This window comes from Podarcis raffonei, chromosome 8, assembly GCF_027172205.1.
Source record: "Podarcis raffonei isolate rPodRaf1 chromosome 8, rPodRaf1.pri, whole genome shotgun sequence".
Taxonomy (NCBI): Eukaryota; Metazoa; Chordata; class Lepidosauria; order Squamata; family Lacertidae; genus Podarcis; species Podarcis raffonei.
Genome location: NC_070609.1, coordinates 20,765,211 through 20,791,558, shown reverse-complemented (window position 1 = coordinate 20,791,558; position 26,348 = coordinate 20,765,211). Strand labels below are relative to the sequence as shown.

The following is a 26,348-nucleotide window of genomic DNA, read 5'->3' as shown; positions in this document are numbered from 1 at the left end:
AGGGGAGGTACTCGCGTGAGGGGCGGGTCCTGTTGACGCGCCGCGCGCGAAGCCCCGGGAGTATAGAGGAAAGGGTCTTGCAGAGAAGCGCGACGCTCTAGGTACTCGTGCGAACGCCAAGGCTGGCTGGTCGGGCTTTCGATGGCGGCGGGCTAAAGCTGTCCAAATCGGTGGCTGCCTCTTATGCGCACGCTAAAGCAATATGCAAAGCCTACAGCGTTTCAGGAAGGCAGGTGCATCATATGCCTTCAGAGTAGACCATTGCTTATTCATTACTCGCCACAAATTTCAATGTAAGGGTGGGTGGGAGTTAGAAAGTTGCATTTGCACAACTGCACTCCACCCTGCAATTGCATTTGGACTGGTCCGGCATGATTGATTCGAGGCTTCATGACTCAAGGAATGCATGTGAGTAGAGTTCCTTGGAGCACTTCTGCTTCTCCATTCGAACAAGCCAGGATTCAGCTATTAGCTATAGGTTTCCATTGCATTGCACACCTAGATACTGCGGTTAACGTCTGGCAAGCAAGTGGGGATATGAAATCATTGTATAGAGTCTTGTGGCACTTTAAAAATTAACAAAATCTATTATGGCATGGGCTTTTGTGGGCTACTACAGTCCACCTCATCAGATGCATGAGGTGGAATTGTAATCAGTAGGCTGTCTGTCTCCAGGGTTTGTCCTATTCAGTGCAGACCCACTGAAATCAATCAACATGGCTAGCTTAAGCCCGTTCATTTCAATAGATCTACTCGTGAGTAGGACTTAGCAATACAGCTCAGCGAGTTCTGAGGGAAATAAAATTCAGGAAAGCACAGATAGTGATCATTACATAGTTAATGGCTTACTTAGAGGTCCTCCTGATGTTGACAAACTAAGTAACACCTATGAAGTGCTGAAACTCCTTTGTCTAGGTTCAGTCCACACATCCATCGAGCCTCCTGATTCAGTAGCTTCACTTTGCAGCCTCCTTTAGGAATTCCTTTGTTCCAGAATCGCCGCTTTAAGACCACTTACGGAGTGTCCTGAGAGAATGAAATGTCTCCCACGCTGCTTTTTTGGATATTATATATTTTTATTTATTAAATTTATATCCCACCCTGCTTCCCAAAAGATGCTCAGGACAGAAAACAGTTCTGTAATTACACTTACACACACACACACACACACACACACGAAATAAACGCAAATTTTTTTAACACCTGCAAGCTCTTTAAAACTTCTAAAAGCTATTAAAAGCATATTAAAACATCTAAATACAACACAATAAAACAGCTAATACAAATTTAGGAACAGATGCATCCAATTCATCTGTCTGGGTCTGCCAAAAGAAAAGTTTTCAGCAGGTGTCTAGAAGAATACCATAATGATGCCCGCCTAATATCAAGAGGCAGGGAGTTCCAATGTACAGGAGCTGCTTCAATAGACTCCTTAAAAACTTGCCAAATTCTGTTATTTACCCTGTTTCTTTTTATTGTTGTCTTCATAACAATCATGTAAGGAATACGATATGATACAATAATCTTTCTTGTCATTGTCCCATACAGAACAATGAAATTGAAAAAATCTATATCAGACATTCAAAAACTAACAAGCCTGCTATCCCAGCTATCCCAGCCTGGTTAACCCCCTAAAAACTCTGATACCCTATAATTAAATACAATATACTCCCATAGAGACTACCTTAAGGCTTACACTGTGTTTAAAACCAAAATCACAATTGGATAGAAACTGTTTCTCAGGCGGCTAGTCCTAGTCTTTATAACCCTGTACCTTCTTCCAGAAGGCAGAAGCTGAAAGAGATCATTTCCGGGGTGCGCACTATCCTGCACTATCTCTGCAGCTTTCTTACGACACCTGGAAGCATAGGTGTGATCCAAGGTGGGAAGAGTGCACCCAATAAAAAGCAAGCATTAAATAGGTCGGGTACAATAACAGCAACCCAGGCTCCTCCCTGCCAGTAAAGTTCACCTGAACTTGCATATTCTTGACGTAGAGAGGAAGGGCCACAAAGCTTGGAACTTCCACTCTCTGCCATTCCAAGCTGGCCTTTGTGCCAAGAAATTAGAAGCGAGGCAACTCTGCCCTGCTGGGTCAGCAATGTACAGTATTTCAGCGACTGAAGCCCCAGAGTAGGAGATTCCAAAGCAACGCAGCTTGAGCGCTTTTGGAGAGTTCCTTTGCAAGATGACAGCAGGACTGGCTTTCAGCTAGCTAGCTGCCTCCTTCAGTGTCCTAGCATACACCTTTGGTAAAAGCCTGCAAGTCTCACACACCTTTTTTAAAAAAAGTATTGCAAACCCTCTGCCAAACAGGAAGATACAGTTCTGAATCAGAGCAGAGTTGCTGCAGCAGCAAAAGGCGCCTGTGAGTCAGAGATCTGATAGAGGCAAGCCTGAAATGGAACCTGCTAACATTCCCCAGAGCTGCGACTACAAGCATGGAACTTCAGCCAGGGATCGCTGGCAGCGGAAGATGGGTCTTTTGGGAGTCCTGTTGCTCTTGATGCACTGCAGAGCCGCAACCGCTGCCTCAGGTAACTTACCCTTTTGGCTGCACAAGTTGGTAGTTTGAGAGGAAACAACTCAGCCGTGGGGAGTTAAAGGAAGAAGGTAGGTTGCTTGTTTCACAGTTAGGCTGGACAGCCATGGCACTAACTCCTGGTTGCACAGAGCCAACCTATGAGGTTTTGCTGCTTGAGGACAAAGATAAGGTTGTGCCTCTCACACCCATGTTTTATGTAGGGATGGGGGGGTGGAATTTAGTTTTGTTTGCATTTTAATGAGAAATTGCCCAATTCCTACTACCTCAAACCCACAAGTGAACTGAGACACAATTATCTTTTGAAATTCACGCGCATCTGAATTTTACAATGCAGTTCTCCAACCCGATTGTGTATGCTGCATAAAAATGCATCTGTTAGGAGAATGTGTGTATTCAAATGCATACATGAAAAAAGCTTACAAAAATGTATTAATTTGGGGAAAATTGCTTGCAGAAATCTGTATATGAATCAACGCTGTGTAGATTAAGAGAAAATTGCATTAAAATGCAGATAATTTATTGTAGCCAAAGTTGATGGGCACTGGATCCCTAACAGAACTAGAAGGGCGACAGGTCCCACACACCTGGTGTAGCAGCTAGGTTTTGGGTTTTTTTAATTGCTGTGTTGTTTTATTAAGGGATTGGTTTATTGCGTATTTTAATTATGGATGTTTATGTTTTAATGCATGTGTAATGGGGCTTTTAAAAACATTTAGAAGCCTATCATGGCAAGATATATGAATTGATAAATAATAATAGTTTGCCCTCTGTCAGGGAGCTCAGCTTGTACTTTGGTCTTCTTTTAGCAGATCTTCTTGCAGAGGAAGGAGCTACAACTGTGCGCCTTGCACAACACAAAAGCTCCTCCCCCTCCCCAGAACGGCTGGTGGGGAGGGGAAGGATCTAGTGGGCTGGATGAAATCTGGCTGTGGGCTCTATATGGCCCAGGAGTGCATACTCCTGCTCTGGATTTCACTAAGCACTTCCTAAAGCAAAAGCAGAACCATTTCATAAGACCATCAATGGCTGGATCTACACTGATTAAAAAACGCTATACGAGCTCTCAATGCAAAATCCTATTGGCAATGGATAGCTGCTCTACAGTGCCATCTGGTGCCACATGTTTATAACACGGTTATAACGATATAATTGACGAGTGTAGCTGAGTCCAATGGCTAGCTACTAATCCTGATGACAATATTCTGCCTCCACTATTGGAGGCAGTAGGCTCCTGAATACTAGTTTCTGGAAACCATGGTGCAAGGGTTCGGCTGTTGCTCTCAGGTCCCACAGGTACTTGGTTGCCCCGTGATAAGAAGATGCTGGACTAGATGGGCCCCTGGCGTGATCTTGCAGGGCTCTTAGGTTCCTTTTAAAAATTTTCCTTTTGTTCTTAGCAGGTTATTTTTGGCACATCACAGACCTTCATCTGGACCCACAGTACAAAGTGAGCCCAGACCCCTTGAAGGTGTGCCCGTCCGCTGGTGCCCAACCGGTGGCCAATCCAGGGGCTTGGGGAAATTACTTGTGTGATGCTCCATGGATTCTTGTCAACTCTTCTGTTTATGCTATGAAGCAGGTCCTCCCGAACCCAGACTTCATTCTCTGGACTGGGTAAGGAAGTGCTTGTGCGTTGTTGTTTTTTGCCGTAAACAAAACAAATACAGTGGTACCTCGGGTTACATACGCTTCAGGTTACATACGCTTCAGGTTACAGACTCCGCTAACCCAGAAATAGTACCTCGGGTTAAGAACTTTGCTTCAGGATGAGAACAGAAATCGTGCAGCAGCAGCAGGAGGCCCCATTAGCTAAAGTGGTGCTTCAGGTTCAGAACAGTTTCAGGTTAAGAACAGACCTCCGGAACAAATTAAGTACTTAACCCGAGGTACAACTGTATGACTTTCTTCTTTGCCATTTCATTGCTCACTCAAGTTTGGCCAGCCTTTGTATCAGCCAGGTGTGGAGATCCTTTGCCCTTCCAGATGTTGCTGAATTGCAACTCCCACCACTTTAACTCTCCCACTTTAAACAGTCATGGCTTCCTGAAAAGAATCCTGGGAGTTGGAGCTCGTTAAGGGTCCTGAGAATTGTTAGGAGGCCCATATTCCTCTCACAGAGCTACAATGGTCAGAGATCCCTGTGAAGAGGGATTGATTGTTAAGCCGCTCTGGGAATTGTAGCTCTGTGAGGGAACTGTTGTTGTTGTTTGGTTGTTTAATCGTGTCCGACTCTTCGTGACCCCATGGACCAGAGCACGCCAGGCACTCCTGTCTTCCACTGCCTCCCGCAGTTTGGTCAAACTCATGCTGGTAGCTTCAAAAACACTATCCAACCATCTCATCCTCTGTCGTCCCCTTCTCCTTGTGCCCTCCATCTTTCCCAACATCAGGGTCTTTCCAGGAAGTCTTCTCTTCTCATGAGGTGGCCAAAGTACTGGAGCCTCAGCTTCAGGATCTGTGCTTCCAGTGAGCACTCAGGGCTGATTTCCTTAAGAATGGATAGGTTTGATCTTCTTGCAGTCCATGGGACTCTCAAGAGTCTCCTCCAGCACCAGTGAGGGAACTAGGGGTCTCCTAACAACTTTGTCCGCCCTTAACAAACTACAGGTCCCAGAATTCTTTGGAAGAATCCATGACTGTTTAAAGTAGTGCCATTGTGCTTTAAATGCATGCTGTGAATGTGGCCTACTAGTTATGATGACTACATATTACCTTCAGGTAATACCCGTTGCTGGGGCCTATGAGTGGAAGGGGGCTATTGCCCTCATCACCTGCTTATGGGTTTCCTGTAGGCATCTGTTTGGCAACAGAATATACAAAATAAATTTAAAAAAACAAAATAAAATAATGTTGGACCAGATGGGCCTTTTGGTTCCTCTTATGTTCTTAATTTGTTAACTCCTCTACATCTATCCAGGGACTTGACTTTTCCCAGTATCTCTGTCCCCGAACCAAATAGCCTTTGTGCTGTTTTCCAGAGACGACACTCCTCATGTAGCTGATGAGAAACTGGGTGAAGATACTGTGCTGGAGATAATTGAAAACCTAACCAACCTGATCAAACATGTATTTCCAGGTAGGGTGTGCCAGAGCAATTGGGCAGTAAGAAGGCTGTGCCAAAAAAATAATAATCCAGAAACAGAAGCAATGGGTTTTGAATTGCAGGAAGGAAGATTTAAGGCTGGCGAATGTCTTCAGTCTCCTACGTGTTTCAACAACGGAGCCAAACTGTGGAATGTAGTTCCTTGAAGAGTGTCAAGAACAGGCAGGGCTGAACCCATAAGTGTAGGTAGGGTTGTGTATATTCTGTATTAGAAAAATTAATAAATTCAACACCAAATGATTCTATGATCCAGGTAGTTATTTTACGGGGGGGGGCATTTTTTCTGTAAAGGTAAAGGGACCCCTGACCATTAGGTCCAGTCGTGACCGACTCTGGGGTTGCGGCACTCATCTCGCTTTATTGGCCGAGGGAGCTGGTGTACAGCTTCCGGGTCATGTGGCCAGCATGACTAAGTTGCTTCTGGCGAACCAGAGCAGCACATGGAAATGCCGTTTACCTTCCCGCTGGAGAGGTACCTATTTATCTACTTGCACTTTGACGTGCTTTCGAACTGCTAGGTTGGCAGGAGCTGGGACCGAGCAATGGGAGCTCACCCCGTCACGGGGATTCGAACCACCGACCTTCTGATCAGCAAGTCCTAGGCTCTGTGGTTTAACCCACAGCACCACCTGCGTCCCACCTGCGTTTTTTCTGTAGTGGCCTGTAATTCCCTTGTAGGTAATCTGTTGCAGGTTGGCAGAGCCAAAAGTGAGTCAAGCCACCGTCTTCTTTCTCTTTCTGACACTTCCTTCCCCTCCCATTTTTCATCTTATCATTTGCACCAGAGTAAGTCAAGGATCACCTGCAGCCCCAGGGCTCCTCCTTGCCCACCCCTGTTTTACATAATGATATTTAGATCCCAGCTTGTTCCCATTAATTTCTTCCCATATCGGAGTGACAAGCAGGATTTACGTAAGCCTTTCTTGCTATACACTTTCCTCACTCCCTGTAGCATAGCCGTAGCTCAGTTGAATCATCATGCTAAACCATGGTTTGTGCTAACCATTGTTATGAACCCATGTCATGGTCTGAGCCTGCAGACTCAGAGCTGCTTGCCTGCTTTCTTCTTCCATCTGCTCAGCGCCCTGCTTCAGAAGTTCATTAATGCAGTCCTGTGTCCATGGTGCTCTTAATCGCCCTTAACCATTAATTCAGGCAGATCTGCAAACCACGGTTGGCCCAAACTGTGATTTGTAAGCCAGCTTAAAACCATGGCTTGATATGCTGGTTTGGCAGCCCTCACACAAGCTGCCATTTGCCAGCTGAATCAAGTAGATATAGTGTTTGCCTCTCTTGCATTCTGCCTGACATTATGATTTTAGGACAATGTTGTAATGTTAATTGTTGCAAGCGACAACAAAGCAGGTTCCAGATAGTGCCAGCTTTGAGTTGTTTGTTCTGCAGTCACCTCCAGCCTGTTTGGATGCACAAACTCTTCTCTTCCTCTGCCTCTAAACCCACTGCACTGTTGTTTTCTTGTATCCCTTCCAGAAACTCAGGTCTATCCTGCAATGGGCAACCATGACTTCCACCCCAAAAATCAATTTCCAGCTAAGGAGAACAGGATCTACGATGTAACTGCAGACCTGTGGCGCTCCTGGCTCAGCAACAGCTCTCTGCAAACATTCAGAGCAGGTGCGTGCTAGATCCAGTTGAGGAATTGATGAGGGTCATGGGAAATTGAAGAGAGATCCAGTAGGCTGAAATGAAATGCAGGTGAGAAGAAAACTAAAAGATCACAAGCAGGGGGATGTCAGAAGCTGCTTTGTATCAGGCCAGATTATTGCCTGTCTAGCTCAGTATGGTCTACTCCAGGGCTTCCTTGGGTCTCCAGCTGTTTTTGGATTGCTGTTCCCACTATCCCTGACCACTGTTCCTGCTAGCAAGATAAGAGCTATCCAAAACAGCTGGTGACCCAAGTTTGGGAAACTCTGGTCTACTCTGATTGCAAATGGTTTGGCATGATACTTATCTTCACCTGCTACCTGATCCTTTTAACTGAAGATGTCAGAGAAGTGTTGTAGCTCCATGGTAGAGCAGACCTGCTTTGCACACAGGAGACCCCCAAATTCAATTTCTAGTGTCTCCAGGTAGGCCTCATGGGAAAAACTCCAGCTCTGAAATCCCAGATTGCCATTGGCAGTCTGTATAGAAATACTGAGCCAGATGCGCCAATAGACTGATTTCAAATAAAGCAGCCTCCTATGATTGAACCCGGCACCTTCTGCATGCAAAAGCCCGTGCTCTGGCATTGAGCTATCACAGTTTTAATTCCATCATTTTTTTGTCCTGGTGGGAACAGGCCTGTTCTGGGTTGGACTTCAACTCCCTTCATCCTTGAGCATTGACCATGTTTACTGGGGTTAATTGGACATGGAGTCCAATAGCATCCGGAGCACCACAGGTTCTCTATCCCTGAAAATCTAGAGCAATGTTTCCCAAACTTGGGTCTCCAGCTGTTTTTGGACTACAACTCCCATCATCCCTAGCTAGGTCAGGGATGATGGGAATTGTAGTCCAAAAACAATGGGAGACCCAAGTTTGGGAAACACTGATCTAGAGGGTAGCTTATCTTCGGTTCCGTATAGCTTCCATCTCTTTGTTTTGTGATTGATCCAGTTGATTAGTATCTATTTGACAGATCAGTAAGGCAAAGTGTTAGAAATTCTGCTCACTTGTCATAAACATGTGCTAATCTGTCCATTCTTCAAAAGATAGTTTGCTGGCTTTTCAGCAAAAAGGAAAAAAAGCATTAACTAAGAGAGTTCAAATCTTTTTTAAGGAAAGCCAATGCTGATTAAAGCGATCTGGTACTGCTTTAAATGTATAGTGCAAATGAGATGACACTGGGAACACAACAAAACTAGATGGAACTGTGTTATTGGTTGTTTTGCAGGTGCTTTCTACAGTCAGATGTTATCTGGTCTTGGCCCGGCAAGGCGAATGATTGTCCTCAACACAAACTTGTACTATGACAATAATAATCAAACCAGCAGCCTAGAAGATCCAGGAGGCCAGTTCCTTTGGCTGGAAGACATGTTGACCAAGGCAGCAGAAGCAGGAGAAAAGGTTCCTTAAACCTGCCTTATTGTTTACGGATTAATAAGCTTACCCTGTTGAAAGCTGCATGACTTGTGAAGGCCTTACTACGGATTGGTCACAGAAACAGTATCAATCAGAGTTTTTTTGGGGGGGGCAAGGTTGCATGATATCAAGTATTATAGATTGGGCTCAAGCGAAAGTATTAGGTGAAATGAAGCAGGCACCATTGTACTGGGCTGTGACATATATTCGGTAAAATCTGTGTGAAATATAAATTTCCATCACAGATACTTAGGACTGTGGCATGTGTCCGCCATAGCGAGGCTGGCTCCAGGTTTCAGGGGTCTGTGAGCAAAGTGACCTCTTAGTGGGCCCACTTGTGTGTTTGTGGGCCCTTTCAGGCTTATCTGGTGAGGGCAGGTACCCGCACTCGAAGCAATATTACAGGCAAGACCAGGTGGTTGCATTTTGTCTCATTGTTATTTCCCACAATGCCTTGGAGTGGTGCTACTGAAGGACATCGTGGGAGATGAATATGGTAGCTAGGCCCAGCCAATCAGCAGAGCTTCTTGTGCCGAGGCGTCCATTTTTATAACAGAGGACCAAGGTGGGTGTTAGCAGTAGGTCTTGTTTGGAGTGCCAATAGCTCCCCAAGGATGTCAGGTGTACTTTAGATAAACTGCTTTGAGATTTCTACTGTTATTGTTTAGTCATTTAGTCTGGAGGAGACTCTTGAGAGTCCCATGGACTGCAAGAAGATCAAACCTATCCATTCTGAAGAAAATCAGCCCTGAGTGCTCACTGGAAGGACAGATCCTGAAGCTGAGGCTCCAATACTTTGGCCACCTCATGAGAAGAGAAGACTCCCTGGAAAAGACCCTGATGTTGGGAAAGATTGAGGGCACAAGGAGAAGGGGACAACAGAGGATGAGATGGTTGGACAGTGTTCTCGAAGCTACGAACATGAGTTTGACCAAGCTGTGGGAGGCAGTGGAAGACAGGAGTGCCTGGCGTGCTCTGGTCCATGGGGTCACGAAGAGTCGGACACGACTAAATGACTAAACAACAACAACCTGGTGGGCGTTTGGGCTGTACAGGAATGTATTGCCAAGCAGGTCCTACTGCTCTGTCCACTTGGACCTTAGCATTTTTTTTTCCTTCTCTTTACAGGTCTATATTATTGGGCACGTCCCTCCTGGCTTCTTTGAGAAGAAACGGGGCAAGCCTTGGTTCCGAGAACACTTTAACCAGAGATACACCGAAATAATTCAGAAGCATCATGGAGTGATCGTGGCACAGTTCTTTGGGCATCATCACACTGATAGCTTTAGGATGTTTTACAGTAACACAGGTACATTCCCCCTGATGCCATAGCTCATGGTAGAACATCTGGCTTGCCTGCAGAGGGTCCCATGTTCAATCCTCAGCACCTCCACATCATAGCTGTCAACCGTCCCTTATTTGGTGGGACAGTCCCTTATCCAAGCACCGTGTTCCGCTGCTGTCCCTTATTGATGATGTCCCTTAAATTTCCCAGGTTTCAAAGGAAGCGGCTCCTCTCCCTCCCTCCCTGCCGGCCAGGGAGGAGGGAGGCTCCAACTGGGTTGCTTGGCTGTGTTGCTCACCCAATAAGGAGTCTACGAACGACTGGGGGGTGGAGCTTGCATGCTTTGTGCCGATCAAATTGGCCACGTTGGCTGGGGACTCGCCTTTGCTCAGCGCTTCCCAGCGGAGAGGTGATGGTGGTTTTCCTTGCTGCATCCCCTTTGCTGGGTTGCTGCACTGTGGGAACCACCTCTTGAGGCTTCGTTTGGCTGCTGGTTAACTAAAATCCCTTATTTTGGCTGATGATCCCTTGTTTTCGAGGCTGCTGGTCCCTTATTTTCAAATCTGTAAGTTGACAGCTATGCTCCATATAGGACTTTGAGAGACTCCCATATGAAACCTTGGTGGCCCACTACCAGTCGGTGTAGGCAATACTGAGCTAGATAGACCAGTGGTCTGACTCAGTATACAGCAGCTTCCTATACCTACAAGTTCAGAAATCCACTGTAGGCTGTGAGGTTGTTTTTACACTGCTTTTCAATAGAACCAGGACTGGGTTGGCATCAAAGGTCCAGCATGGTTTGGTGAAAGTCTGCTGTGCCCCCCTTGGATCTGTTCCTTCTTTTCATCATTTTCTTTTCATTTATTTTATTTGTATATTGCTTAACTGCAAATGGAACCTCAAAGCGGTTTCCAAAAAAAATGATAATATATACGTCAGAATAATCAGCAACAGCCAAAGTTAGAAGCAAGTTTAAAAAAAATCAAAATATAATTAAAACCAGCAGTTTAAAAGTACAAATGGTAATAATAATTTAATGCCATTCCGTGGACATTGCGATTGTGTTTTAAGCCGGAAGTGAAATAGTGACTCTGCTTCCAGGCGTCTGTAAACCCCAAAAAAATCTGTAACGAACTGGGCAGTCCAGCCCCAAATGCTGGAGAGGGCCAATTTTCTTTGGGACTGAAAAGGGTTAAATACTTCGCCTTGTTGCAGTCTCAAGCATGATTGCCCCACACAGCAGGGAGGGCAGAGTGAATATAAGACAGTATTAGTTGGGAATGCAATGGTTAAGGTGATAGAGTTGTTTTGGAAAGAGGAGTTGTGGACCATAAAGAAGGAAATGCCTACAGCACTATCTAGTGGTACCTCGGGTTAAGAACTTAATTTGTTCTGGAGGTCCGTTCGTCACCTGAAACTGTTCTTAACCTGAGGTACCACTTTAGCTAATGGGGCCTCCCGCTGTTCTCATCCTGAAGCAAAGTTCTTAACCCGAGGTACTATTTCTGGGTTAGCGGAGCCTGTAATTTGAAGCGTCTGTAACCTGAAGCGTCTGTAACTCAAGGTACCACTGTACAGGCAATTAACCCCCTGTATAGGCTGAAACAGCTGTACAATGGGGTTATCTACACTTGGAAGAAATGGTTGCAGTTCTTCCATTGTGTAATAAAATAAAATAAAGTTGGAGCTCTGAGCAGGGAATACATGGGAGGAGGATGTTCGATCACTATATCCTGCCGGCACCTCATTAAAAGAGTGACCAGAACATCCCTGTTCCACCCCAAATACTCAGTTGTTGGGAAGCGGTCTAATTTAAGTTTAATATTGCCTTTTCTTCCAGGTTCTCCCACCAGCGTCATGTTTTTAGCTCCAGGAGTAACACCATGGAAGACAACCTTACCAGGCGTGCACAATGGGGCCAACAACCCTGGCATCCGGGTCTTCACATATGACCGTGACACACTGCTGGTGAAGGTAGGGGGCACCGTCATTTGCTTGCATTTGTCTCTAGTAAAGCAAGTGCTCATGTCAAGGTTGACCTGACAACGAGGCCATAGAGGGAGAGCATTCTGGCACAGTTATTAATCCTGCCCAGTAAAGACCAGAGAAGTGGATCAGCTTTCTGCAGAGATTGGCTGGGACTATCTTTTGCCCTGGATTGCACTACATAGTGCCAGCAAGGCAGTAGATGCCATGAAGACAGCCGCAGCTGGCACAGTCCTGCTAATGTGGGCTTTTAATTACCGTATTTTTTGCTCTATAGGACGCACTTTTTCCCTTCTAAAAAGTAAGGGGAAATGTGTGTGCGTCTTATGGAGCGAATGCAGGCTGTGCGGCTAAGCCCAAAGCCAGAACGGCTGTTCTAGCTTGGGGATGGCTGCCCAAAGTCTCCGCAGGGCAGCTGGGTGCCTTCACCCCGCTGCCCTGTGGAGGCTTCAAAGGCTGTCCCCAAAGCCAGAACAGCAAGAGGCTATCCCAGAAGCCAGATCCCTCTTGCTGTTCTGGCTTCTGGGGTTGAGAATTTTTTTCTTCTTGTTTCCTCCCCCCCAAACTAGGTGCGTCTTATCGTCCGGTTCGTCCTATAGAGCGAAAAATACGGTACCTTGTTTCTTGCATTAAAATACTTAAGCCATTATTTTTAATTACTTTTTTTTTAATGCACCTGCATGTTGCAGCAGACACCATCTTAGAAAAAGGTTGTTGGCGTGTATATGTTTGTTGAGTGAGATAGAGACAGGGAGATTTTTTTATTGTATTTTAATGTACAGTGGTACCTCTGGTTAAGAACTTAATTCGTTCCGGAGGTCTGTTCTTAACCTGAAACTGTTCTTAACCTGAGGTACCACTTTAGCTAATGGGGCCTCCTGCTGCCACTGCGTGATTTCTGTTCTCATCCTGAGGTAAAGTTCTTAACCCGAGGTACTATTTCTGGGTTAGCAGAGTCTGTAACCTGAAGCGTTTGTAACCTGAAGCGTTTGTAACCCAGGGTACCACTGTAAAAACTTTTAAAACAATAATGGCAGCCAGCTTCATCTTTTCTTTTAGCATAAAGAACATACAAAGCAGCTTAGGATAAATACTGATAACATAAGAGTGTTTTTTTGTTGTGGGTTTGTTTGTTTGTTTGTTTGTTTGTTTGTTTGTTTGTTTTGCAAGGCTAACCATAGCCCCTAGTCCAGTAAGCCCTTCCAAAAGTTTCCATGAGTCTGGGGCGGGGAATATCTTTTCTAAAACGATGCCTGCTGATTTTGTACGTTCTTGTGTTTTAAAGAGTTCAGCATTTAGTCGGTCAAAATAAGTTTAACCAAATACCCACCTTTGACCCAATGTCTTCTCTTCCATTTCAGGATATGGTAACTTATTATTTAAACCTCACGCATGCTAACATGGGGGCCCCTAAATGGGAGAAAGAGTACAGCCTAACAGAAGCTTTCCAGATCCCAGATGGTTCCGCCCACTCCATGCAGCTGCTGGTGGAGAAGCTTGAGAAAGACCAAAGCCACCTACAAAAATACTACCAGTATAATTCAGTTCAATACGACCTTTCAGAATGTGACGACGCCTGCCAGACCGACCACATCTGTGCCATCAGGGAGGTTGATTTTGCAAAATACCACCAGTGTATTCAAGCCAGAAGTGACACAGCAGTGCCTTCAGTCCCAGAGTTGGGTCTTCTGTTCTTCTGCTGCGTGATGGGGCTTGTTACTCTAGGCCTTTGAGAGCCTTGAATGAACTATGATACGAGCATGGGCACCCGGCTTCTACACAGAAAAAGCACAGGATGCGACCACTGCCACAGGCCTCGGCATCCTAAGGAGATCACCCTTCTTGGGGTTTGGGTTTTATTCGTTTTGGCAAACCTAGGATTGAAAGTATGCATACAAATGGCTGACTATTGTAGCTCACTGTCCTTCCATGGGCTATTGGACCGTCTGAGCACAGGATTATGACAACATCATTCCAGCATCAGGCAAGATCATTTTAGCAGAATAAGAAACAAAGCTTAGCGTGGTCTCCTCTCGCAAGGAGTTCCCAAAGGATTTCTCCAACTGGGGGAATGGGCAGTGAAATGGCAAGTGGAATTCAATGTAAATCAAGTGTAAAATGATGCACGGTGGGGCAAAAATGTCTAATTTCACATGTATGCTTTTGTGCTCTGAAATGGCACTGAATGACCAGGAACGAGTGCTTGGGTCATAGCACATAGCTCGATGAAGACATCGTTGACCCAATGTGTGGCAGCTGGGGGGGGGGGAGTGCATTCCATGCAAGGGGTCATTAGGAAATAAAATTGCCAATATTCTACTGTCGTCATACAAGTCTTGTGGTGTGACTGCCGCTTGGAATGCTGCCTGGGGAAAGTTCGGAAAAGAGGAAGTGAAATGATCACGGGAATGGAACTCCTATGATGAACGGTTACAGCATTTGGGGCTTTTTCGGTTTAGAGAGAAGAGAAATAAGAGGTGTCATGACAGATGTGTATAAAACTATGCATAGTGGGGGGGAGGGGGGCTCCCAGTGATGCTGAATGTTGGAAGAGAACAGAAATAACTTCTTCACACAACACATAGTTAAACTGTGGGATTTGCTCCCAGAAGATGTAGTGATGGCCACTAATGTGGTTGACTTAAGAAAGATTAGATGAACTCGTGGGTGATAAGGCCATCAGTATCTACTAGCCAGTATCTACCTCCACAGTTTGGCGCAATACACCTCTGAATGCCAGCTGCTGGAAAACACAAGTGAGAAGAGTTGCTGTTGCACTCAGGCTTCACACAGGCATTTGGCTGGCCAAATCTGCTGGCCAGTCTGCTGGATTAGATGAGTCTTGGCCTCTCTAACAAGGTTCTTACATTCTTAAAAACTTACGTGGGACACCTGTTTACCCTGTGGGGAGTATACTATCGTTCCCAGGATTTGGGAAGCTATGTGCATTAAGCCCAAGATGATAACCAAATATATGTCCTGAAGCTCCTAAGAAAATTTGAGCTGCTGTGTCCTGTACTATCATTTGAAGTTTCTGAATACTTTTAATTCCTCCGGCCTTGAAATTCTGCTGTGCACAACTACTGTATTCATCTGCTCCCTATTTATTTGTTTTTCCTGGATAACGAGATATCCTCTCCTAGCAGGCCCATAACGCCATTAAGTCCAAAGTCTAAAATAACCTAATTGCACCACTGCCTATGCAACAGGGGTGGGGAACTGCGTCTGCCTGGTGGGCCGGATTCTTATCTTTCCCTGCCCAGGCCAGGTTTGGCATATGGGTGGCGCTGCCCATAAATCACCTGGCATCATGATTCCAGGTGACCTGTTTTTGTGGTGCCTTGAAGCCCTGACAATCAGAACACCAAAAGGAGAAACCTCCAGGCTTTAAGGCTGTATTTGCACCATACATTTAAAGAACAACTTCCCCCAAAGAATTCTGGGAATTGTAGTCTGCTAAGGGTGCTGGAGATTATAGTGAACTATGGCCCTCATGATTCTTGGAAGGGATGCGCTTTGAATTGGCCACTGTTAAGACCAATATGCTGGACTAGATGGACCATTGGTGTGAAACAAAAGCTCTTATGTTATGTTATCTTGTTCTAATGGTGTGTATGTAACTAACCTGGGAGTAGTCGGAACACAAGGAAGAAGAGAGTGTAAGAAACTAAAATGCACATCTCCAAAAGCTAAATATTATTCTTTTCAGCAATGTCTGTAAGATATATGAAAATTAATATTTGTCTGGTAATCGAAACTAAGAAAACAAATACAAAGAAGAACAAGCTATGGCCTTGTTTCTGGGGAATGTATCAAGAGTGATTGGAACAGTTTGAATACAGGATGAATACCTTTTTGGTGTTACTTTCTGCTTTTAATTTACCCATGTGCTGCCTACTTTTCAAGGGGGGATATAAACATGTGATAGAAGGGTGTGCCATACAAAGTAAAGGGCAAAGTGCCACAGTTTTTTGTTTGTTTTTTTTAATTGATGCATTACTCTCTCTAATAACAAATGTAGTTACAAAACAGAACCATGAAGGAACAAGGAGGTACCCAAATGTTTGGGTGAATTCTGAGGTTAATAGAAGGACAATCTTTAAAAAAGAAGCAAACTTAAGAGTAAAATGAGGCTGGAGCATGCTCAGTAACCATGGAATATTGTGTCAGAAGGGAGGGATGGAATGTAGTATGTTAGAGGACATGGCTGACTGGCAAATAGGCCTGGAACCACATGGATGGGACATAAATTAAATAAAATTAGAGAGCGAGCAAGCAAGAGAGTGAAGCACTCCTGCAAGGTGAAAATACACTGCAATATTTTGTTGCAGGTCCCACTTGTACATTTTAAAACCCAAACCTTGTTTTTTTTTCTCGTCACAGAGACTGCATGTTTAAAGTCCAAGTCAAAGGGTATGTATTGTGACATCTTACCACATAGGCTTATTTGAGATCCAGGTTTCAAATGTGTGGTCCCTTCCAACCCTACGATTCTTTGAGTTTCCATGTACACTACCCTCCGTTAAATCAAAATATACACTCATAAAAAATAAGGGAAAAAAAATATTGACGTTTCGTTCCAAGTACAACCAACTTGATTTTTATTGCATTTTATTTTTTAGACGTTGTAGCCATAATCTTTCTACAACCTCTAAAAAATAAAATGCAATAAAAATGAAGATATGGGCATGAATGCTTCACATAACGGAATCTCAGCTAACGGAGCCATGACTTATCCTTTTTTAGCCTGGTGTGTGATTTCCCCGAGGCCAGTTGCACAAGAACCAGCAAAACAACCACGTCTGTTCCAGACTAGACGGCGAGTGGGGCCCTGGAGAGAGAAGAAGGCCTGCCCTCTTACTGGGCGGGTGATGGGCGTGCTCCGTCCCGCTTGCTATGCCGCCTCTCCGCCCAAAGAGGCTCGGCTCGGCCCGGCCCAAGGAGGGCTTGGAAGGCGGTAGCAGGTGGAGGCAACAGCCCGCTCCGTCTGCAAAAGTTTCTGGTAGGCCTGGAGCGCGGGAAGAGACGAAAAGAGGAGGAGGAGGAGAAAGGCGGGCTGACGGTGCCATGGCGATCGGCCGGCGACCTACCCAGAGCGAATCCCCTTCCGTCGTCGAGGAAGGAAGGATCCTGCATGATCCAGGACTGCGGAGGAGGAGAACTGGGGAGCATGTAGGGTCAGCTAGCCGCGGGGAAGCCGTCGGAGGAGGCGGAGCAAGCCGGACATAGCGGCTCAGAGAGACGCCCTCGGAAGAGTCCAGGAAGGAAGGATTGCTTGGAAGTTGTAGGGGATTTTTTTAAAGGGGGGGTTATTGTCCCTGGAAAGATCCCTTTCCTGGACCCTATACCTCCCCCAAAAGACGACTGGGAGGGAGACCACCCACGTGAAAGAAGGAGACATTCGGGCAAGCCTTAGTTAAGTTGCTCTCACTTGATTTTAGGAAAATTTTTGATGCAATTGAGGTGGGGGACCTTTGTCCCTTTTCTAAGTGACTAGCAGCAGAGAGGTTGCAGACCGCCCCCTTCAGAGTTGACACTAGGGACCGCAGACCCACTTTGGACTTGTTGGCCCCCAAACCATGGCATGGTCTGGCTGTGGTCCCAGCTGCAACGCACCTTGGCCGCCTCGGTACCGTTATTGGGACCTAGCCTTTGCCTTGATGGGCACAGCTGCATTTCTGGTGGACCTGGGCGCTGACGCATGGGTGGCCGCCAGCTACTTGAAGGCCGGGGACTACCACTGGGGTGGGCTGGTGCTGGGGCTGTTGGCCTTGTCGTCGGTGGCAACGCAGTTCTTCAGCTGCGCCTGGTACTGGAGTGACCCCCCAGACTTGATGGAAGCGCTGCCCACACGGCGGACCCTCCTTGTGTTACACATCCTACAGCTGGGCTACCTGTACAGGTAAGGACAATCAGGGATGCTGTGTCCCTTGCTGTAAGGTACTGGGGAGCAAGTACAGTGGTACCTCAGGTTACATACGCTTCAGGTTACAGACTCCGCTAACCCAGAAATAGTGCTTCAGGTTAAGAACTTTGCTTCAGGATGAGAACAGAAATTGGGCTCGAGCAGCGCGGCAGCAGCAGGAGGCCCCATTAGCTAAAGTGGTGCTTCAAGTTAAGAACAGTTTCAGGTTAAGTATGGACCTCTGGAACGAATTAAGTACTTAACCCGAGGTACCATGTACAGTGAAGTTCTGTGATAGGATGTGGGAGTCCTCTTTTCCTAGGAGCAAAGCCCCCCGCCCCTCATTTAGGTCTGCTTTTAGTTTATGGAACCCGGCAAAATAATCTGTGATTCTATACAAACATAAGTTTGGAGACTGGGCTACGCAAGGAGGATTGATCTTAACTTCTAGAATGTAGGGTGATTATAGTATCTGTTAATCAGATAAGTACTGCAGTACAAGTAAAATATTGGCAGGTGAGGCCTGCAACAAAATGCTGCAGTGTGGCGTGCCCTGTTCTGTGTTCCAGACAATCAGCTTCCCTTCCCTTTCCTGCCCAGTTTTCATTTCCCCCAACAGTCAGTCAGCATTCCATGTTCACTGAGTGTGATCATCCTTATTTAACTTATTTGGATAATAATAATAATTTATTGGGGACGCGGGTGGCGCTGTGGGTAAAACCTCAGCGCCTAGGACTTGCCGATCGTCAGGTCAGCGGTTCGAATCTCCACGGCGGGGTGAGCTCCCGTCGTTCGGTCCCAGCACCTGCCAACCTAGCAGTTCGAAAGCACCCCTGGGTGCAAGTAGATAAATAGGGACCGCTTACTAGCGGGAAGGTAAACAGTGTTTCCGTGTGCTGCGCTGGCTCGCCAGAGCAGCGATGTCACGCTGGCCACGTGACCCGGAAGTGTCTCCGGACAGCACTGGCCCCCGGCCTCTTAAGTGAGATGGGCGCACAACCCCAGAGTCGGACACAACTGGCCCGTACGGGCAGGGGTACCTTTACCTTTTAATAATTTATTATTGTTGTTATTATTATTATAGTTTTTATATGCCACCTATCTGACTGGATTGCCTCAGATCAAAAACCCTGAGGGTTGAGTATGAAAATTGGGGAATTCGTGGAAGGGAATTTGGGTCGACTTTAGAAAAAAGTTTTAAGAATGAGCACTGATGTACAAATATTGATGTTTATAAGTTAAAATTGGTTTTTCTAAAATGAATTAAATATAAAAAGGTCAAAAATTGGGGATAAGAACTTGTTGAACTAACAATTTGAATTGGAATATAAGAAGGGGAGGTGTGGGGAAGTCAGGGAAATATGTTATTGAAAATACGGATTGTAAACTTTATGTGTTTTTAACTTTTTTGTTTTTTGATTTTTTAATGTATTAAGGTGGAAAATCTCAATAAATATCTTTAAAAAAACAACAACAAAAACCCTGAGGGTTGTTTTCACCTATGCCAAAGGTTGTGGGTTTTTTGTACTTTTGGAAACCTCGGGGTTTCCTTGAGTCTGCTGACAGCTCTTTCTTTCTTGTGGGTGGTGTCATTCCAAGGAAACTGAACCGTAGGTAAGTGTCTTGAATCTCTCACTGCTCACCGCTTGAATCTCTCATCACTCGGAGATTGGGGTGGCATGCAACAACATTTATTGCATTTTTATGACCTGCCCTTCTCACGAAGATCTTTCCTGTTTTTTAGCCTCACAACAACCTTATGAGGTAGCTGAGGCAGAGAGAAAGAGAAACTACCCCAAGGTCACTCTACTGTATGGTTTGGGGCCTTGTGGGGATTTGAGCTGGATCTCCACAGTCTACCCGCCACCCCCACATTGGCTCTCCTTCATGACCCACCCTAAGAATTTTGTGTCGCCTTCCCTTTGCGCAGGTGTTTCTATGTTCTGAAGGTGGGCTTCCGCGTGTGCCGGACGAAAGCAGACAAAGATATTGCTTATGCTGTTTTCCTGTCCCATGACATCAGCTTCTTGCGCCTCTTTGAGACCTTCCTGGAAAGCACCCCTCAGCTTGTCCTGGGGCTCTACATTATCCTATGCACGCAGAAAGCAGAGATATTTCAGGGTGAGTGTCCGTCCAGAAGGGCGCAGGATAAAGGACTGGTTTGTTCGGTTCCAAAAGTTTCCTTGTTTGTGTAGCTCGTTTCAGTTTAAACCCAATAAGAAGACAAGAAAAGGCTATTAAGTTCCCACTGGTCCAGCATCCCATTCTCGCAGTGACCAACCAGGTGCCTGTCTCGAACCATGGCTAAGAACAGGGCAGGCCCAAGACATTTTGCTACCTGAGGCGAAGAAGAAGGGCCTCTCTCCCATTTCATGTACAGAATACAAACGGGATGAAGGGAAACAACGAACTGAGGGCAACAGACTAGTGTTTAAAGCTCTAAATGACTCAGCCCCCAAATATCTGAAAGATGGCCTTCTTCCCTCTCAGGTGTTAAGACCAGCAGAGAGTGAGTGCCCTCTTGGTAGTTCCTCCACCCTCTGGAGTTTGTGGTGACTTGGTGGCAAGAGAGGGCATTTTCTGTGGTGGCCCCTGAGTTGTGGCATTCCCTCCCCGCAGAGGTGTGTTTGGCACCTTCATTATGCAGCTTTTGACACTCGAGATGTATATTTTAGGACCCACTGTAATCGTGATTCTGATTTGTTTTTACTGTTATATTTTGTCATTATGGCCTGCCCTGAGACCCTATGGCGAAGGGCAGGTATTAAACCTAACAATTTATTTATTTAAAGATAAACAAATAAACAAAAACATTCCAATGAGGTCACCCCACCTTGCTTTAACACCCCAACCCACCCTGCTGGGGGCAACCCAAGGCATTTTGCTGAGGCAAAGGACAAGATGGCATTCTCCCAAGATGGAGAAGCTGGGTGGGTGGGCAGCTGAAGCTTACTTCACACCTGAGGGCAACAGTCCAGTTTAAAAGGTACAGAGAAAATAGGACCACCCCAGGTGACACATATACATCACATGCACTAATAGCAAAATTATTATTATTTATTAAATTTATATGCCGCCATTCATAGGAAGATCAGAGGGTGGTTACAGTAGAAAAAAACACAAAATGCATAACATAAGAACAACACCTCACTAATACACCATTTTAAATGCCATAAACATACATTTGTTGGCCATTATTTTTGGCTGCTTCTGCTAGTTCACACTTGTGTATGAGATAAGGGCAGCATATTCTCTTCTCTTCCTGCTTAATTTTTTTTAATCCTCACAAGCACCCTGCAAGATGGGTTGGACTGAGAGACAGTTACCGACCCAACATCACATAGTTTGGTTCAGGGCACTAAAAACCTGCCCCAAGACTACAGGAGGTATGGAAGTGGCCGTCTGTCGTGGATGCTTTCGTTGAGATTCCTGCATTGTAGGGGGGTGAACTAGATGACCCACAAGTCCCCTTCCAACTCTGCAATTCTGTGGTTCTATCAGTGTCCTCTGTACACTTTGTCACCCACCCTGGCATCTCAGATTTCGACAAATATCACCCATATAGTTTCAAATGCATCCTTTCAGTCTTAAAGACTGGATTCTTATTATGTTTACACCCGACTTGAGAATGTCAGCAGGCCGCATGTTCTTCCTAGTAGCACCAGTGCCTGTCTTTGTGTAGTGTGGATTTGATTGGTCTCTTCCTCCTCTCATTTCAGTGCTTGGGATTTGCACCTCTTTCCTGTGTATCGCCTGGGCCCTCTTGGACTATCACCAAACCCTGCGCAGCTTCCTGCGGGAAAAGCACAAGCTGGGCCGCCGGTCCTCCACCATCTACTTCCTGTGGAACTTCCTCTTGGTGTGCCCTCGCATCCTGTGCCTGGCGCTCTTCGCGGTGGTCTTTCCGAGCTACGTTTCCCTCCATTTCCTGGCAGTCTGGTCCGCCATGTTTCTCTGGGTTACGTTGCAAGGTACAGACTTCATGGAACACTCCGCCTTTGAGTGGCCTTATCGGGCTGTGGTGGCCGTCATTCTCTACTTCTGCTGGTTCAATGTGGCCGAGGGGAAGACATGCTACCGCTCTGCAATCTACTACACGTTCCTCTTGGTTGACAGCACCATCCTTGCCATCTCATGGCTCTGGAACACCGTTCCCTTGAACTACGACTCCCACCTTGCGGCGCATGCGCTCTACGCAGCCCTGCCCTGCTACGTAGCCGGGATCCTTTTGAGAAGCGTCTACTACAAATGTTTGCACCCTACTTTGCAGGCTGCAATCCCGGTCACTGGTGATGAAATGGACAATGGAGATCTAGCTGGCAAAGGCGTGCCAGCTTTTCGGCAGCTGGTTGTACGAGGACACGGTGACCAAGAGGCTATACGAGGACATATCAACCGTCGGGCATATGGACTTGCTCAAAGCTTCTTTGCTGGTGCTACAGAGGTTGCACAGCGTCAAGGAAATGGGACTCTTGGGGACAGCTGTTTGTGAGCCCAGCTATATGCTGCATCCCATGTGGCCAAGACTTTCTAGTAATAAGGCGAGAGGAGTTCTGGGCTGTGTGTACCCATATTTTGGTCTGTACCTGTCGAGATGATCCCAGGCCTTTGAACATTTTTTTTTTAAATGTAAGAGTTTTTTCTAGCTTCGCAGGGACATCATACAGGGCAAGCGGGTTGGGGGGAGATGGTCAATCCCATCACCATCATTTATTTTTCCCATGTGGTATCCCTCTTACGCCTGGGGTAGACAAAACGTTGTGCTCCAGATATTATTAATTCCAGCAAACATGGCCAACGGAAGGAGTGATGGGAGTGGTAGCCAGCAACATCTCAAGGGCACTACGTTGGCTATCCCCGCTCTAAGGAATTCATGTCATCACATGCTGACCTTCACAGGAGTGTTGTTGGCCCCATTGCAACTCGTGCATCGTCTGGGGTGGGGGCACAGATACATGGTAAAGCTGCCTCCAGGATCACCAGCATGGGCTAAGCCTAGAAGATGAAGTCAGGAACATGGCTTCCATGCTTCTTGGCCAGAGGCGGGTAACCTGTGGCCCACCAGATGTTTCTGGATTACAACTCTCAGCATCCTTGGCCATGCTGGCTGGGGCTGATGGGAGTTGGAGTCCACCAGCGACACGGCTGCTACAGGTTATCCATCCTTGCAGAGGTTCATTTCAGATAGAGGTTATGGTTGCTACAGCCCTTGGCGCACTCTTAGAAAAAGACCCCATCCTGTTTCTTTTATCTCCTGTGACATCCCATATTGGCTTGGAAGAGTTGTATGTGTGCAAGGCATCCCTCAGCCTGCATACCTGGTGCATTCTTCATTGTAGCAATAAAGGAGAGGAAACTACAGGGGAAGACTGTGGCGCTGACCTCCTCTCTGTAGCCAATAGGCTTTATTTCGTCTCTTCGGGAGACAGCTCAAATAATATTGTAAGCTTCATTGCTTTAGCTGTCCCTTGATTGAGCCAGGTGCTATCTATGCAATAACATCTTAGCCATCCCTTGTTGGGAAACAGGATCCTAGAACTTGAACCTTGTTAGGCTGTAGTTAATTAGTTTCTAATGTGCTTTTGGAGTCTTCCCTTCCTTCCCTTGGTGGTTCCTCTCTTGTGTTCTGACGTTCTTGTCCCATTGAGTGACTTAAGCCCTTAGCTTCAATGAAGCTTCTACTTGCTGCTGGCTTCATGTAGCCAAATGGCCCATTCTCAAAGAGCCGGTTCCATGAACAGCCCTACAAACTGAGTTTCTTGGCACACCAGTCCCAGGTTTTTCTTTATAGGAGCCACAAATATGTGCCCTACATTTCTAGGCGGAATTCTTCTCCCTCCTCACTCACCTGATGTAGTTGAAGATAAAATGCTTCGAGTGTTGTTACAGCAATGTGTTTCAGATATTCAGATTGTTGAGCCTGATTATTGTTATTATTTAAAAAAAACTGATCTAGGGCTCAAGTGCAAGCAGATTTTTATTCAGCTGGCACCTTAATTGTCTCCTGTATTTTCCTTCTCAAGCGAAAAGCAGCTTTGGGAGGTTGCAGGTTTGAGTGGAGGGATGTGGGGAGGGATAGTGAAAAAGAGAGAAAGAGGCTGCTTAATCCTTTCCTCCTCAGCCGTTTTTCTTCTCAAACGTTATCCCAACCTGCTTTTTCACTCGTAGGGAAAAGGATATGGGTATTGTGGCATTGAACCTCCCTCTCACATTCCTTCCCCTGACTCACAGCCTCCTGCAACTGTTTTTCATTAAAAATTGGATGTGCCTTTCCTGCATAACTTCAACCATATTCCCGAGTTATTTGGGTATAAAGGGCACTCACATATTGAAGCTGGAGCAGGGCTGTGTTGTGGCGCCACCCTCAACATAACATCCCCAGGGTAGCGCCCTGCTCCCATGTCCTTGCAATCAACACAGTTGATGGATTGACAAAGGAACTTTTATGCATGAGCATCTGCTCATGTTTAGTGGGTTGGTTTGAAGACATCCATGTGTTGGGAGTGTGTGTGTGGGGGGGGGGGGTTAATCTGAAGGTGTGCCATCAGGAGCAGGGGCAAGCAGCACAGCCCCATTCCTTACCCACTGGAATACCCTACACATGAGTAACGCATGAGCGGAGCTGCTGAGTTTGGCCTTCAGTTTAAAGCTAGTGTTAACTTATTGACATTGTTGAAGTTGTTTAGAAGAATAAAGTGATTCAGTTCCATGTTCAATTCTTGTTTTATCAGCGGTTATGTGAGAGGAGCGCAATCCCAAAGCATTCTAATTTGCAGGATTTTGAAGTGCTTCCACGAACCACAGTTTGAGTAGGCTTCCGTCTTCCTCTGTTCCTTAGGTAGCTGCCTGGTTTGGTGGATTTTCTTCAATTAGCCACACCAGTTGTGAAATGTTTGACACGAGATTTACTTGGGCAGAACAGCAGCAGCCCACAGAAGTGGAGTCCACAGGCCTATAAATCATGCAGGCTTCTAGAGAGGCATTCGCTTGCCTTAGCTTTGCACATGCACAGAAATGAAGCCACATAAGCAGAGTTGCAGTCAGGTATCTAGGCAACGACCTTATCAGAAGAGCAAAAGTAACTTCACAGGGACAGGCTTGAGGAAGAGCAAGGCCATAGATTCCTCTATTCGTGTCAGCAAATTCCTCCACAGCTTCTTCACAGACATCACAGCTCTTTTACAACACCCAACATTGTCTTCATGCTTTGTTTTACTGCCTGTACACCTTAGGCTATCTAGGGATAAATACAGCAACACGTTTTCCACCACACAGGGATGACAGTTGTTTTTTAACCGGGAGCCCCACTAAAGCATTTTCCGCTACCCATTCATTCTCTCCGCTTTCAGTCACGTACAGCATGCATTAAATTGGCTATATTGATGAGCATGGATCCAACTTACGGTTAAATCCCTGCTTGCCTAACAACAAATCTGCTGATGCCATTTTCTTGTGGGTAGTGCTGTTTTGTTATGTTAAGGCTCCATATTTGCAGAATGACTTCACCGTTAGTCTGCACAGAATGTGGAGGGAATTAGCAGAGAATATTTTCTTTCAGAATACTAGAGCATGGGGTCTTCCTATCATAAGAACATCAGATGAGGCCTTGCTGAGGCTGCCCTGTACTTTATCTGTCCTGAATCTTCTAACCTTTGGATGTCCATGAATTCTGGTGTCACAAGAGGGAGAAAAACTTCTTTCTGTCCACTATCTCCACGAAGGGAAAGCCACCAGCCAGACACAAGTCCAATAGCATTCTGTCACTTCTGCTGTGAAGCTGCCACAGATCTGAAATACTAAAGAGAATGGAAACTTCTGACAGGAAGTTTGCTTCACACTGCCCATTATAAAGTAGAGAGCTTTATGGACATCATGCCTTGTTTCACGTCTCCTTAACAGCCAAGCAGTCTCCAAAAAGAGGAAGAAGCCTTTTAATAGGACTTCTACCTTCTTCTCTCCAGCTTTTCAAACCAACCGCAGTGTGATATAATATGGAACGTGCACCTGAGTTATCAAGTTTTTTGTGCAAATCAACAGTAGGTGATGCTGTCGGCTGCAAAGAACACACACCGAGGAAACTTTATTAAGCCTGAGAAGAATTAACTTGCCCTTTTCTCCCAGTACTCTGGCAGATGAGTTCTTGAGGTCCTTATCTGCTCTGATAGTAAAGAATCCTTAGATGAGTCATTTGAAAATAGACAAACGCCCATTTGTTTCAATGCAGCCAGCAAATGGTGTCCCACAATTGGGTCATGCAAGATAAGGCTTTGTATTCTGTTTGAATTTGCATTACTGCTGGCGTCCTGAACACCACTGAGTGGAACAGCAGGGGCCTATAAATAAATAGTTAACAGAAAAGCCAATCAAACAGTTGAAAGCCTAGCATGATGTCGTGAGCCTGTGGCACAACTCATATAGGTTGGCACACTTATGGGCTAAA

General features: G+C 45.9%; 2 protein-coding genes across 8 annotated transcripts; both read left to right on the top strand.

The window, feature by feature from the left end:
• The first annotated feature begins 48 nt into the window (after window positions 1-48).
• SMPDL3B (sphingomyelin phosphodiesterase acid like 3B) lies at window positions 49-14,319 on the top strand. 7 transcript variants are annotated; one of them, XM_053398452.1, is made up of 9 exons: window positions 49-408; window positions 2,426-2,537; window positions 3,943-4,159; window positions 5,524-5,621; window positions 7,140-7,283; window positions 8,545-8,717; window positions 9,861-10,041; window positions 11,858-11,991; window positions 13,365-14,319. In XM_053398452.1, the coding sequence occupies exons 1-9, from the start codon at window positions 391-393 to the stop codon at window positions 13,734-13,736; spliced, it is 1,449 nt and encodes a 482-aa protein (XP_053254427.1). In that variant the 5' UTR covers window positions 49-390; the 3' UTR covers window positions 13,737-14,319. The 7 variants fall into 7 exon arrangements, with proteins under 7 accessions (XP_053254427.1, XP_053254424.1, XP_053254426.1 ...); XM_053398449.1 differs by having other exon boundaries at window positions 50-408; window positions 2,317-2,537; XM_053398451.1 differs by having other exon boundaries at window positions 50-408; window positions 1,549-2,537; window positions 3,946-4,159.
• A 2,411-nt stretch (window positions 14,320-16,730) lies between these two features.
• On the top strand, window positions 16,731-24,189 carry XKR8 (XK related 8). The gene is made up of 3 exons (XM_053398446.1): window positions 16,731-17,905; window positions 19,839-20,029; window positions 21,628-24,189. The coding sequence occupies exons 1-3, from the start codon at window positions 17,583-17,585 to the stop codon at window positions 22,398-22,400; spliced, it is 1,287 nt and encodes a 428-aa protein (XP_053254421.1). The 5' UTR covers window positions 16,731-17,582; the 3' UTR covers window positions 22,401-24,189.
• Window positions 24,190-26,348: the final 2,159 nt, after the last annotated feature.

Excerpts from the sequence above, each read along its gene's own strand:
- XKR8 (XM_053398446.1), top strand. The coding sequence starts at position 17,583 with ATGGCATGGTCTGGCTGTGGTCCCAGCTGCAACGCACCTTGGCCGCCT. Across the intron at positions 17,906-19,838 it reads CAGCTGGGCTACCTGTACAG|GTGTTTCTATGTTCTGAAGG; the intron begins GTAAGGACAATC and ends CCCTTTGCGCAG. Across the intron at positions 20,030-21,627 it reads GAAAGCAGAGATATTTCAGG|TGCTTGGGATTTGCACCTCT; the intron begins GTGAGTGTCCGT and ends CTCTCATTTCAG.
- SMPDL3B (XM_053398449.1), top strand. The coding sequence starts at position 2,402 with ATGGAACCTGCTAACATTCCCCAGAGCTGCGACTACAAGCATGGAACT. Across the intron at positions 2,538-3,942 it reads AGCCGCAACCGCTGCCTCAG|CAGGTTATTTTTGGCACATC; the intron begins GTAACTTACCCT and ends TTTTGTTCTTAG. Across the intron at positions 10,042-11,857 it reads GATGTTTTACAGTAACACAG|GTTCTCCCACCAGCGTCATG; the intron begins GTACATTCCCCC and ends CTTTTCTTCCAG.